The 15,158-nt window shown below is 37.9% G+C and overlaps 1 protein-coding gene across 2 annotated transcripts in view; it reads left to right on the top strand.

Moving 5' to 3' along the window:
- Positions 1 to 15,158, top strand: part of CNTNAP2 (contactin associated protein 2) — a 2,322,173-nt gene that overhangs the window by 671,666 nt on the left and 1,635,349 nt on the right. For both annotated transcript variants that reach the window (XM_086398240.1, XM_086398244.1), the window contains exon 2: positions 12,251 to 12,361. In XM_086398240.1, coding sequence (XP_086254366.1) covers positions 12,251 to 12,361 — 111 coding nt within the window. The remainder of the gene's footprint in view (positions 1 to 12,250; positions 12,362 to 15,158) is intronic.

Raw genomic sequence — 15,158 nt, 5'->3', positions numbered from 1 at the left:
CGTATTTGATTTACAACTATGATTCTTGCAAACATGGCTGATTCTCTAGCTATATTTTCTTAAATGTTTTGTGAACGTAGCTACTAGACTGAAAAAAAAAGGAAAAAATTTGATCTGATTTTTTTAAAGATGATAACATTGAATCTGTTCATTAACAGATGCTACTATACTGATTATGTTCAGTATTTTTCAAAGGATGTGAAGATCCCTACCATACGTTATATTTTCCATATACTGAGAATGTAAAAAACTCCCCTTCCTTCAGAACAGATCACCATATAGCAGGGAGATCAACATATAAGCAAATACTTATCACAGTGTGTTTTCAATGATATAGGAGGAAAGTGTTATTTTAGAAATACCAAATTCATATTTTCTTTTGCAAACAAAGAAAAACAAAAGGGGTTTTGAAAGAGTACTCTCAGAAACGTCAGTACTTCAACTCTTACAAAATTCACTGCTGGAGACAAGATATTTTAAAAATTCTAAAGGCATGTACTGATGATGTAGAAAAACCCTCAGTGTAATACAAAGGTTCAAATGACAAATCATTTTAAGTTGATAACGATCAGAGAGATGCTTACGTGGGCTATAGTGAGGAAGCTCTACATGTAACATCATGGGATAAAGCCAACTCTTTTTTGCACAAGCAATTTTAAAAATGGGAAAATGCAAAAATGTCCATTAGATAAAGTAAATACATCTCAGTTGCCAAAACCTAGGAACTATTTTGCCCTGCTCACATTTAGATGGATTTATTACTTATCATTGTCAGTAATGCCCTATATGGTATTCATGCTGCATGCCAGATTCTTAGGCCCTGGGAATACAGGCTCAGCAGGACAGGCACATACCCCAATCCCAGGCAATTCAGAAAAGTAATAAACATTTTTAAAAGATAAACAATCAGGATTATTTTATTTTCATTTTTTTAAACTAACACAACATTGTTAATCAACTATACTCTAGTATAAAATAAAAAGTTAAAAACAGCCTACCTAACAAAAGTAATTTTTTAAAAGAAAGTTTGATAAAACTTATTTGTGGGTGCTAAGTCATTCAATTGTGTCCAACTCTTTGTGACTCCATGGACTGTAGCCCCCCAGGGTCCTCTGTCCAAGGGATTTCCCAGGCAAGAATCTTGGAGTGGGCTGCCATTTCCTAGTTCAGGGCATCTTCCCTCCCCAAGGATCGAACCTTGTCTCCTATGTCACCTACATTGGCAGGCATATTCTTTACCACTGAGCCACCTGGGAGTTTGGTTGAATTTGCCTGTGAACTATACAGGGCCTGAGGTTTTCTTTGTGAAATTTTAAGCTGCTGATTCAGTTTCTTTAATGGCTATGGCATTACTGAGGTGTTTGACTTCTTTTTTGAGTCAAATTTGATAAAGTTATATTTTTCTAAGAATTTACTCATTTTATATGATTATTGTAAAAAGAGAATATTTTAGATTATCATTGGTGCTATGAACAAAATAAAACCATGCCATCAAATACCAAGTAATGTCTGGAGGATATGAAGCTGGAAGTTGAGTTGATGCATTTAGACACTGGCCAGAGAAAGAGTGGGCTGGTATTTGAGTTGGGGGCTGTCTGGAAAGGAGTCTACCTTCTTTAGAGCTGATAAAGAGAATTCCAGCCAGGAGACAGGGAGAGGAAGAGGCACTTTAGCAGGAATGTGCTTGGTGTGGAAGCTTGGTGTAGAAAGGAAAGTGAAACTGGAGCTTAGCGACTCAGAGGAGAAGAGTGAAATAAAATAACTCCAGAGATCATTCAGAGCCAAGCCATCACAGGCTCTGCTGGAGTTAGGGTTCCATACTCAATGCAAGGGGAAGCCCTCAGGAACAAGGGCCAGGAATAATCTGATATGCTTTTTAAAAGATCCATCAGGCAAGTACAAAGAAAATGGATTTTGAAGGGATAAAGGTTGAAGCAGGAAATAAGTGCCCAATAAATATTTATTACATGAATAAATGGAATAAATTTGATGTACTGTGCTGAACATTATATTTATTGGATGTAGGCATATGAGCTGAAATGCTGATCCTGTGTGATTTTCTCTGAGAACACCTATTTAAAACTGCAGGTGTCTCTTCCTTTTATTTGAAAGATATGGGTTTGTTGTGGACAGAAGAGCTTAAAATTGCTGCATGACAGAGGGGGCATCACTTCAAGTAAATTCCTGGGATCAAAATGGGAAGTGGTAAGAAAAATCTGGGCTTCCCTGGTGACTCAGCAGTAAAGAACCCACCTGCAATGCAGGAGACATGGGTTGGATCCCTATGTTGGGAAGATCCACTGGAGAACAAAATGGCAACCCACTCCAGTGTTCTTGCCTGGAAAATGCCATGGACTGATGAGCTTGCGGGGGCTACAGTCCATGGGGTCGCAAAAGAGTCAAGACATGACTCAGTGGCTAAAAAACAACAGCAAGAAAAATCTGCCCATTTCATTTTTGTTAGGAGATCTACACACTCAAGAATAAATCCAGTGTACAGATTTTATCCAAAGTGACCCTGGAGATGGTAGACCTCAAAAACTTGTAATCATATACAACTTGGTTTTTGTCCTTGTTCTATTATTCTTTGGGCTTCCCTGATAGCTCAGTTGGTAAAGAATCTACCTGCAATGCAGGAGACCTGGGTTTGATCCCTGGGTTGGGAAGATCCTCTGGAGAAGGGAAAGGCTAACCACTCCAGTATTCTGGCCTGGAGAATTCCATGGACTATACAGTCCCTGGGGTTGCAAAGAGTTGGACACGACTGAGCGACCTTCACTTCACTTTCACTATGATTCTTTAACTGTGATGTCTCAAGCTTCCTCATCTGTATAATGGTAATGATATCAATGTCAAAGGCTTACTAAATAAAGTAACTCAGTGAGAGAATTCTCGCAGAATATTTACTGCATTGCCTGCCCCATAAGTACTCAAAAATGATTACTATTACTATTTATTTGCTGATTGTGGCTTAGTGGTTTCTACTGCTTATGCTACTGAGATGGAAAAGGGGCAACTGCCTCATTGAATTCAAGGCTGCTGTAATGCATATGGTAGCACATTTTGTTGTTTCCCATTGAGTGGAAATGAACAAAAAGGAAAATAGGGTCCCCTCCTTGGAGGTGTAAAGGGGAAAGATTCAGTGAGAAGATAAAGGGGAGAGATAGGTTTCCTTTTTTCCCTTATTGATTTTCATTATATGTCAGGTGAAACATGTCCACTCAGTTGATTTAGTTCCAAATTTATTATCTTTACCTTTTTCTAAATTAGCATTTAATGGCAAACTAATTGTACTTCTCTTCATGACCGCTGGCTTCATGTCTTTTGTGAGATGCCTTAAGTAAAGAAAACTAGATAAATTCTCCATACATTGTATGAAAGGACAGTTAATTCTCAATTTAAATATATACTCTCTTTTACCAATGAACTAACATTCTTGCATTTTCTGTGCAAAGGAGTTTAACCCTGCTATGAAGATCCAGATGTAGATAATAAAAGATTCCTTCATAAAATGAAATACAGTCTCCATAGTTTTGCCTTTTCCAGAGTGTCATATAGTTGGCAGATAGAGCTTTTCATATTGACTTCTTTCACTTAGTATATGACTTTTCATGATTCCATAGGCCACTTTCTTTCTTTTTTTTTTTTTTTTTGGCTGAATAAAACGACATTGTCTAGATGTACCACAGTTTATTTAACCATTCACCTATTGAGGTAGCCAGGGGTTAGAAGGAAGGAAGCAAAGAGGGATGAATAGGTAAGGCACAGAAGATATTTAGAGCAGTGAAACTACTATGTAACACACCATAATGTATGTTACACTTTTAAAACCACATGCTATATCATTATATCTGATGAGTCATCAAAAATTAAAACACCAACTGAAAAAAAATAAAATAAAATGAAATACAAAGCAATATTTATTTTTATTTTAAAACAAAAGGAAATATTTGTATGGACATTTCTTTGATAGGTCAGTGTATGCTAAAGACCAGATTGTCAAATGTCCTCATGCACTTAAACATACGTTTTGTATCAAATGTAGTGAGTGTGTGTGTGTGTGTGTGTGTGTGTATGTGAAAACTAGTAAGAGTGATTACTTCTGTGGATTGTGAAAATCCTTTCTTTCTCTGTATTGTATGGAATTTTATAAGATCAGGCAAAAAAAAAAATCTTATTTCCAGTGACAAAGAGTAGGCCAGGGATGTTTGAGCAAAAAGTACACAAAGCAAGGTATGAATCATAAAAAGTATGGGAGGAAATTATGATGAAAATGAAGATATATAAAATTAAAGTTGAGTTGGAGTCATCAGTATTTTGCCCTAAGGAAGAGCAAACATTTTTTCCAGAATTCTCCTATACTACTGATTTTTAAAACAATTGACTTTCTATTGCTATGACGTAGGAAATCATAGAAAAACTTATCCAAAATTAGAAATGGCCATTTGAAATAATGAAAAAAAAAAAATCTGAAGACACTCTGGATAAGATGGAACTTAGTCATCCAAATTCATACCCCTAGGAATAAAATATCATTTTTTTTTTATTGTAAAGAGCATGCTCTCTTCCATGTGCTAATATTGGGAAAACCTCAGTCTAATACTAATCTCTGCAAATCACAACTATCCTAGAAATTATTTATTAGATCAGATTAAGTTAAAATAACTGAACTTACAAAAAGTTATAAAATATACCGGAAGAGCATGTCATGTTTCAATTTCTGGTACTGGCCATACATTCAAGGAGTAATACAGTATTTAAACATCAAAATGTATATGTACATTATTCAATTCAAAGACATTTGGCTCCCAGGTAGAATTACACCTTTTCCATAGAGAAAAGTAAGTGGGGTATGGGATTTCCACAGATGGCATATGGAAATGAGCTCAGTTTGTTTGGGTTTTTTAATAGAATGCTAAAGTTAGCAAAGTTCTGAGGTGAAAAATACAGAACCTATGCAAGGAATGTGTGCTGAGGAAAGAAGACAAAGCACCATGTTTCTAAGTGCATCAAAACAAAGACTTCTGGAACCAGTGACCTACGTTTATAGGGAATAAAAATAGTTGGCCTGTCTTAGATGTGGAGAAACAGATTGTGAAGTTATTGTTAGTGCTGTGCCTTTCTTCCTTTTTCTTTCTTGTTTTCTTTCTCTCATTTTTTCTCTCATTTTTCTCTCCTCCTTCCTCCTTTCCTCCCTACCTCCCTTCCTCCCTTTCCTCTTCTCTCCTCTTTATTGAGATGAATATTTAAAACATACACACGCACATATGGAATCATAGTCTTGGGAATACAGTCTCTAAAGCAGTGCTAGATCCCATTCCAGCCTTTGTTTGATCTGAGTGTGGAAACTGACATTCCTTATAATTTGTGAAGCATTTACAGGACTATATTAATCTCAGTGATTCCTCAGGAAACACACCTGAGTTGTGGCGTTGGTCTCTTTTTCATCCAAATCCTAAAACTATCCACTCCAAAATCATTGCAGATGGTGACTGCAGTCATGAAATTAAAAGACGCTTACTCCTTGGAAGGAAAGTTATGACCAACCTAGATAGCATATTCAAAAGCAGAGATATTACTTTGCCAACAAAGGTCCATCTAGTCAAGGCTGTGGTTTTTCCTGTGGTCATGTATGGATGTGAGAGTTGGACTGTGAAGAAGGCTGAGCGCCGAAGAATTGATGCTTTTGAACTGTGGTGTTGGAGAAGACTCTTGAGAGTCCCTTGGACTGCAAGGAGATCCAACCAGTCCATTCTGAAGGAGATCAGCCCTGGGATTTCTTTGGAAGGAATGATGCTAAAGCTGAAACTCCAGTACTTTGGCCACCTCATGCGAAGAGTTGACTCATTGGAAAAGACTCTGATGCTGGGAGGGACTGGGGGCAGGAGGAGAAGGGGACGACAGAGGATGAGATGGCTGGATGGCATCACTGACTCGATGGACGTGAGTCTGAGTAAACTTCGGGAGTTGGTGATGGACAGGGAGGCCTGGCGTGCTGCGATTCATGGGGTCTCAAAGAGTCGGACACGATTGAGCAACTGAACTGAACTGAGGCTAGATAAGAAATAGCACCTTATTGTCCAAAGAATTTTCCACTGTCTATGAAACAATGTAGCCAAAGCATGCTTTATCCAAGAAGTCAGGGAAATGGCACAGAGGATAACATGGTTAACAGTGAGTGGCTGGAGACTCAGGCAATTGTAGACTCAGCTGAGAAGGACACCGACTGGCTGTAGCTGGACAGCATGGGGAGCAGGAAGAAAAGAAGGAAAGTCAGGAGTGGGAGGCATCATGCAGCCCTGTAGCACCCACTGAGATGGGCCTATAGGCCTTGAAATGAGCATTGCCACAGGAAAGACAGGCCATCTCTGGGAGGAACTGAGATGCTGTTAGGGGAGCCAGGGAAGGAAATGACCATGACCACTCAGCTTGCAATTAGAGATAGTTTTGGCCAGAAGGAGCCAGGCAGGAGGCTACTGATCGGAAACAGAAGACTTTAGGGGGAGGTCTGGCCTCTTAACTTTGCCCTGACAATGGAGTCATAAAACCTGAGGCTGATGATCATGTAGTTCTAGATTCAAAAGTCAGGAGTTGAATGCACAGGAAATAAAGAGAACATTTTTATGATGTATTCCCTTGAGAATATGTGTTTTACAGTGCTTTTTTTTTTCCTGAGTTTGAATCAAATGTTTCTAGAATGTATGGATACATTATGGATATGGATACAAAGGGATACAAATATGGATAACAAAGGGAGAAGAGGGCATGGGATAGATTGAGGTAGGGATAGATATGATGTATTGATATGATACGATATATGATACTGATATGTATAAAATAGATAATTAATGAGAACCGACTGTACAGCGCAGGGAACACTACTCAATGCTCTGTGGGGACCTGAACGGGAAGGAAATTCAAAAAAGAGGGGATATACGTGTAACTGATTCACTTTGCTGTACAGTAGAATCTAATCAACGTTGTAAAGTAACTCCAATAAAAATTTAAAAAAATAGGATTTCCATTCTAGTAGCATTTTTGCTTTTTTTGCCATTCTTTGCCATTCTTATTTTCTGGGTATTTACTTGTATTTCCAAATGTGTGATATAAAACATATATTGTAAGTGCTGTGGTTTTAAAAGATGTGGTGAACGTTTTCCAACATTATTTCTTAATCAGAGATAACCTTTGAATGCTACTCTGATGTCAGTGACATATGTTCTGAAGTCCTCTGACCTCGTGAACTTGCCGTCCATCCCCCTTGCCAAGAAATATGACTCTCAGCCACGCTCTTGGAGGTGAAGGGCCACAGCCATTTCGTCTCGCTTTGCCAATCACTTCCTCTGTTCCAGCTTGAATTCATACAGAATTCTTACAGCTAGTCTGCCTTCCTGATTGACTGAAATTGTGTGAAAATAAAACTCAAGGCCCATCTGCTCTTCTAGTTTTCATCCAGGATTCCCTGGAAGGGAAATACACTGGAGACCAAATATTTGCCATGACTATGTGGCTGTAGTTTTGGAAGACATCCCAGTATAAATTATAGAAATACTAAATTATTTCAAATGTTAGCATTCTCCCTCTTTCTCTACTACAATTACCACTAGTATAAAAATACTAACTTTCTCCAGGGATCTGTTTGATTTTCTAATGTTTAATGTCTTCAGAGTATTGAGACGCATGCTCTAGAACAACAAGCAGTCAGACTCTTTGGAAGATGGAAGGTGTAATAACTATTATTACAGTTGGAGATAAAAGTGGATCATTCATCCTAATAGTCAGTCTGGCAATATGGGCACATGTGGAGTGTAGCTACAGCCATCACGGGGAAATTTCATCCTCATTGTAGCTTTAAAACTTCTCCTGTCTCTATAGTGGTCTTAACCCTCTTCATCTATATTCTCTCAATTCTTCAGGTCTTATTTGTGTTACCTGTTACCATAAGTGATCGTTAATCATTCTTCTTTGTGGATACATGGAATATTCATTATATTGAACCAGAGGTTAGAAAACTTTCTCTGTAAAAGGTCAGATAGTAAATCCTTTAGCTTCAGAGGCTGTGTGGTCTCTTTTTGTGACATTCTGCTGAGATGTGAATGCAGACATAAATGAGTGAATGGGGGTGTGGCCCAGCACAGCTTTACTTAACAAAAGCGAGCAGCGGGCCAGATTTGGTCTGGGGGACACAGTTGTGGACTCTTGTCCTTGATAGTGCTCGAGGGCATTAGAGTTTGAGAGAAATTTAGCTAATTTCTTCATATTATGTGTGAGTCAGAGTGGCTCAGATGGTAAAGAATCTGCCTGCAATGTGGGAGACTCTGGTTCGATCCCTGGGTTGGGAAGATCTTCTGGACAAAGGAACAGCAGCCCACTCCAGTATTCTTGCCTGGAGAATCTCATGGAGACAGGAACCTGGCCGGCTACAGTCCATGGAGTTGCTAAGAGTTGGACACGACTGAGTGACTAACACTTTCACACTTTCATCTGTAGAAAGGGGGTTGACTGACGTACTCAAGGTCACACACAGGAGAAAGCCAGGAGTGACAAGTTCACCTAAACCACAGTCATGTATTTTTAATTTACTTGTTACTTTCAGGATTTGATTATGTTCTAGTCAGCATTGAATTACAGACTGGTATTATTTTCTTGTTTCATGTTTAATTACTTTATGTGGGTCCATATATTGTTACCGCTCATGAGAGAATGGGAAATAGATACATAGATAGATGTTTTATTGCCCAAAGTGATTAGAACAGGGCAAAGCAGGGAATAAGATCATAATAAATGTTTGTGACTACCGTCTTTCAGGAGAACATATAATTCATGTGGCATTTTTCTTGCTTAATTATGCAGTTATAGATTTTGTCTCAACTTAGATTATTGTAAGATATCTGATCCTTAAATTATTATAATAATTCTATAGTACTTTTTAAAAATAATCTTTTATCTGTTCTTATCCTTCTTGATCCCCGTTTTACACTAATTTTGTTATTCTGATTTATATGAGTCTTTAAAATTAGTGAAAAAAATTTAATTTGGTATAAAGATTAATTTGTTATGAAAATCAAATTTAAAGAAAATAACTAATATGGATAAACTATCCTCGGATTTTATAAAGTGCTGTATTTAAGTTCTAAATTTAAGCAAGTTAAATGGATCACTTGATTATTCAACTTCATTTTCATTATTTACCATGTGTAACATGGAGCTATATATTCAGTGAATACTGAATTTTGGATAATGTATTATTCCTTATTATCAGGTATTGTTGTTTAGTTGTGACTCTTTGCAACCCCATGGACTATAGCCAGGCTCCTCTGCCCATGGGATTTCCCAGGTAAGAATACTGGTGTGGGTGGCCATTTCCTTCTCCAAGGAGTATCAGGTTAGTCCTACTGAGCAGGTTTGGACAGAAGGTTTTTCCTGGCATGGTCCTGTTGAGCTCTGTCACAGCATATGTCCTCTTTTCCTTAGGTTACTATGCAGATGTTACCCAGTCAAAGAGACTTTTCTTGACTAGGCACCCGAAGCCTACAACTCTCTCAACCTCCGCCCTACACACAGACTCCCAGCCCCTCTTTCATATTTAGGGTGTCTTGGCAGTTTTTATCACCATCCCATCCTATGAATTCATCCTATTAATTCAAGTTTTTACATGTTTGTTTTTGTTCTAGTTAGATTTTAGTTTCTACTGAAACATAAATTACATGAAGACAGGAGCACTGTTTCATCTACTGCTGCATTTCCTGTGTCTGATACAACATAGGTTCTTCTTTAAATTTTTTAAAATCTAGTTTATATTTTATTGAAGTGTAGTTGATTTCAGGTTACCGCAAAGTGTTTTGGAATCTTTTTCAGATTCTTTTCCCTTATAGGTTCTTACAAAAGATTGAGTGTAGTTCTCTGTGCTGTAAAATAGGTCCTTGTTGGTTATTGGTTGTGTATTTTGTATAGAATAGTGTCTATATGTCATAAAATTTTGTTTTATTTGAGTGAATAAAATAAACATGAGCAAACATTAGCACATTTTTAAAATAATGGAAAATTCTGAAGTAATAGTTGCTCGTTAAAATTCAATGCAGAACTTACATCAAAAAGTTGTACAAAGTTAGACTGAGACAGAAGTTAGAAAATCAGGGTTTTATGTGTGTGATCAACGGTAGCTAAAATAATAGTAAGTTTTTAAACAATTAATATGAAACCCTTCACTGTGGATCCTCACTTTGTAAACTGATACTTTTAAAATAAATGTTATGTTCCTCTTTTCAGTCATTTACATTTAACTTTCTGGGAAATATATTCACACACACATGCCACATTGCTCAGAGGCACTCGCAGCATAACTGAGAAAAGTAAGAAATCTAACTATGTTTTACAAGGATGGATGTGTTCCTCTTAACTTCAGTTTTGTACACACTCAAGTGGTGAGATAATGAAAACTAATTCATTTCCCCAGGATCACTGGGGACTTCACTCCACTTGAATGACTTTTCAAGAAAACTAGTTCATTCCTTCTATTGCTAGTTTTTTGTTTTTCCCCTGTATATGAATATCTGAGAGAGAAGTCATTTAGAATATACAGTGTAGTTCTGTGTCATATTAAACGAAATACTGAGCACATGTAAACACTTGTTGGGGATTTAGGACCATCTCTCTAAAACTTAGGTGCTATGTCATGTTGTAATGTAGCATCATGCTTTGAGACTCTTTGTCAAGTTTAGTTGTCTTTGTTTTTCCTTCCTCCCTTCCTTCCATCCTCCCTTTCTCTCTCCTTCTCTCCCTCCCCATCTTCCTCCCTCCCTCCCTTGCTTCCTTCCTTCTACAAATGTCATTAGAGTGTATGCCAAGTGCCAGGTGCTATTCAGATCATTGGAAAGGAAGCATTAAGCGAACTCTCAAAACTTTTCTTTCCATGGAGCTTCTAATGTCATGCGAGAGAAAAGCAATCAAACAATTGAATGCATGAAAACACAACATATCAGATGGCTGTAAATGCGATGAAGGAAAATAGAGCAAGGCGTGGTACAGAGATTGAGGGCAGTGAGTACTTGTATAGCTGGGTGGACTGGGAAAACTTGTCTGCACTGTGAGAGATAACACTAAACAGAGCCTGGGGGAGGTGAGGGATGAGCCTTGAGGTCGTCGGAAGAGTGACAGCAAAGGTCCTGGCAGGAGCAGGTCTGTAGTTGCAGTCAGAAGGAAAGGGTGGCTGGACGGTAAAGGACAACGATGCTGGAGGATGTGACCAGTGCAGAGGCTGCTGTGGGCCATTGGGGGACCTTGGACTTCTTTCCAAGTGATTTGAGAGCAGGAGCCAGAGGATATTTTGAGTGCAATAACTATCTTACCCACCTGTGTACTTTTGAAACTGCCCTTTCGGCTGCTGTGTACAGAAGGACTATGGCAAAGGAGGAGGAAGCAAGACTGTGCATTCACAGCGGTGACGGCTGATGGCTGCCTGGACCAGGGGATCAGGCAAAGTGAAGTGGTAGGATTGGGGATACTCCAGCATGACAAGACATAGCACTTGATGCAGTCTCCCAGAGACCAAGAGGATGCAGAGAAGAGCACCAAGGGTTGAGTCCTGGGCACTTTAACATATATAGACACTAGGAAGGTGAGAACCAGCCATCAAAGTGGAATGGGAGAGTCAGCAGTAGTAAAGAAGGAGGGGGGAAAATAGTTCATGCCAGTGCAGAAGCCAAGTGAAAATTAGAACTCCAGAGCAGTTCATTGGTCAAGTATAATGAGAACTGACTAATATTTTAGACAGCAGGGCTTTCGTGTTGGTGGTTATCTTGTGTTCTTTCTTACTGGTACCTCCTTCCTAATTTTTTAGTTTGAATATTATTCCTCCTGGTCTTCCCTCCTCCAAGCTCATATTTCTAACCCTGCATCCTTAGAGTGAATAAATAACTGAAGATTTTGACAAGACCCCCAAATCCCAAATCTTGTTAAATAACCAGCCACAACTTTATTCATGATTCTGAGATAGCAGGCCTGCATTGAAGTCTTTTGGAATAATAATATGATATATAACTTTATCATAGTTATAACTTGAAAATCAGAAGGCTATTGAAATTGTGTTAGGGTTCATTAGAATCATCAGTGTTAAGTTGTATAAATTATAATTGTTTGCTATATATATCATGTATCTTGAAATTTTCATTGTAGTCAATAGTGATTTTTAACAAAAAATATGCCAGTGATCATTCAGTCTTTATTAAATCTGGCTTTCTTTTCTTTTCAGAAAAATGTGATGAGCCCCTTGTGTCTGGACTACACCATGCAGCTTTCAGCAGCTCATCCTCCATGTCTGGGAGCTATTCACCTGGCTATGCCAAGATCAACAAGCGAGGGGGTAAGGCAAATTTCATTTGTCAACAAATGTGTTATGTAAGAACATATTATACTTACGCAGCATTTTTAAAGTATATTTTATTGTACAACAGCTAAGTGGCTGGCAACCAAAATCATTCTTCCCACTTCTGTTGACAGTCACAGACACTTCCTATAAGCCTGTTTCATAGCCACTATTTTGGAATGATATCGATAAAATTGGGCTGGAAATAACAGATGATGTATTAAAGAGGAAGAATTTTTTTGTAGCCACTCTGGAGGGCTTCCCAGGTGGCCCTAATGGTCAAGAATCTGCCCGCTAATGCAGGAGATGTGGGTTCGATCCTTTAGTTGGAAAGATTCTCTGGAGAAGGAAATGGCAAACCACTCCAGTATTATTGCCTGGGAAATCCCATGGACAGTGGGCTTAGTCCATGGGGTCACAAAGAGTCAGACACAACTGAGCTACTAAACAGCAACAACCATTGTGGAGTAATATAGAAAAAAAAAAAAAAAGCTGCAAATAGGAGATGGTAAAATGAAGAGGAAGAATTTTTGGAGTTTATATGATAATGAATTCAAAATGACATAAAAATTCTGAGTTAAGGAAATGCTTGTTAATCAGAAAATCCTTTAGAAAGATGTTAAAAAGAATAGGTTCCAAATATGTGTACCATGCATGAGGAAGAATACTTTGTATTAACTGCTTTTTCTCCTTTTATTAATGTACACATTTAGTTTCTATTGAAAATGCAGGATGAAAAATTATGACTCTTTGCAGTTTCTCCCCTATTGCCCAGAATTTAGCTTTGTTATTAAAGTCATGTGAAAAAATGTGTATATTTGCAGCTAAAATTTTACTTTTAGACTTTAAAGTCATAGTACCATTATAATTAGTAAATGATGATTTCAAAATGGACAGCAGCTAATAGAAGGTAAAAGAAGATAATTAAGAACAGAAACCTAAAACTCTTTTACTTCAAAGAAATTCTGGTATAAATATCAATGAATGACAACTTGGAAAGATACAGTATTTTCTTAGATAAATATGTATTAACTGAGAGAGGCCATAATTTTTATTCAATAAAACAGGAGATGCTAAGCTTAAATCATAACAAATTCAGGGAAAAAATGTGAAAAATTAAAGAAGGAAGGAAAACAGGGAAAGAAAAAGCAAAAACAAAGGTTGAAAAAAGAAAATTGGAGAAAACCCAAAGGGGGAGGAGAAAAGAAGATGGGAAGAAAGAAAACATATCAGCAAAGAGAGAAAAAAATATCAAAGAGAATCAGAAGGAACAAAAGGGAGAAAAAAAAATCCATAAGGAAAAAGTAGAATAATATATATATATATATATATATATATATACAAAAATTCCTGGAAGTATAAAGATGTCGTAATCAGAAAACAATTGGTGAAAGAGATACACAGACAAACATAGAAGAATATAGATTTCAAATATATATAAATATATATATATATACAGCTTTGATTTAAAAGTAGTATCCGTCAGCTATTTTTTTCAGTGTGCTGTTTTTTAAATTTGTGGTATAATTGACATAACATTATGTTCGTTTCAAATGTACAGCATAATGATTTCATGTATGCAGATTTGTATGTATTGCAAAGTGATCACCACAGTAAGCCTAGTTAACACCCATCACTATGCACAGTTACAAACATTTTTTCTTGCAGTGAGGACTTTAAGGTCTAGTTTCTTCGTAGCTTTCACATATGTAGGACATTATTGTTAACTATAGTCAGGATACTGCATATTATATCCTCAAGACTTGTTTTATAACTGGAAATTCATACCTTTTGACTCCCTTCACTCATTTTACTTAACTCTCAACACCCTGCCTCTGGGAACCATCAAAGAGTTCTCTGTGTCTGTGTAGTTATTCTTTTTATTATGTAATTAGGGCTTCCCAGGTGGCGCTCAGAGAAGGCAATGGCAGCCCACTCCAGTACTCTTGCCTGGAAAATCCCATGGACGGAGGAGCCTGGTGGGCTGCAGTTCATGGGGTCGCTAGGGGTCGGACACGACTGAGCGACTTCACTTTCACGCATTGGAGAAGGAAATGGCAACCCACTCCAGTGTTCTCGCCTGGAGAATCCCAGGGACGGGGGAGCCTGGTGGGCTGCCCTCTATGGGGTCGCACAGAGTAGGACACGACTGAAGCGAGTTAGCAGCAGCAGGTGGCGCTAGTGATAAAGAACTCGCCTGCCAGGGCAGGAGATGTGGGTTCCATCTCTGGGTCAGGAAGATCCCCTGGAGCAGGAAATGACAACCCTCTCCAGTATTCTTGCCTGGAGAATTCCATGGACAGAAGAGCCTGGCAGGCTACAGTCCATGGGGTCGCAGAGTCAGACACAACTGAGCTATTAAACAAGTTTTCAAAAATTTTCCTTCAATATGTCAAATAATGAAAAATTTAATGTATTCCTTTTCCATTAAATTAACTAAAACTAAACCAAGCCCCCCCCAAAAAAAAACAGAAAACTTGCCATACCCAAATTCATAATTATGATGCCGACCAGTCCAGTACTAATAAATGTGGGACAACATATAAAAGGGAAAAGAAATCGTACATATACCTCCTGATATCAAGAGGATGTGATATTCCCTAAAAGAAGTATCATGATGTTGAAAGATCAAAAGTAACTTTAATGAAAGGAAGCAGAATCTCAAAATATTTTGTTAGGAAGTTCTGTGGGAAAAGAATACCGATGAAATGTTATACCTAGTGAATTTGAGCAAGTCAAGTTATGTCAAGAATGTGACTTCTTTGGGCATACAAATGAAACAACCCAACCAACA

This window comes from Bos grunniens, chromosome 4 (genome assembly GCF_055505025.1).
Source record: "Bos grunniens cultivar Pamir isolate PY7600 chromosome 4, Bosgru_T2T1.0, whole genome shotgun sequence".
Taxonomy (NCBI): domain Eukaryota; kingdom Metazoa; phylum Chordata; class Mammalia; order Artiodactyla; family Bovidae; genus Bos; species Bos grunniens.
This window is presented reverse-complemented; position numbering and strand designations above follow the sequence as displayed.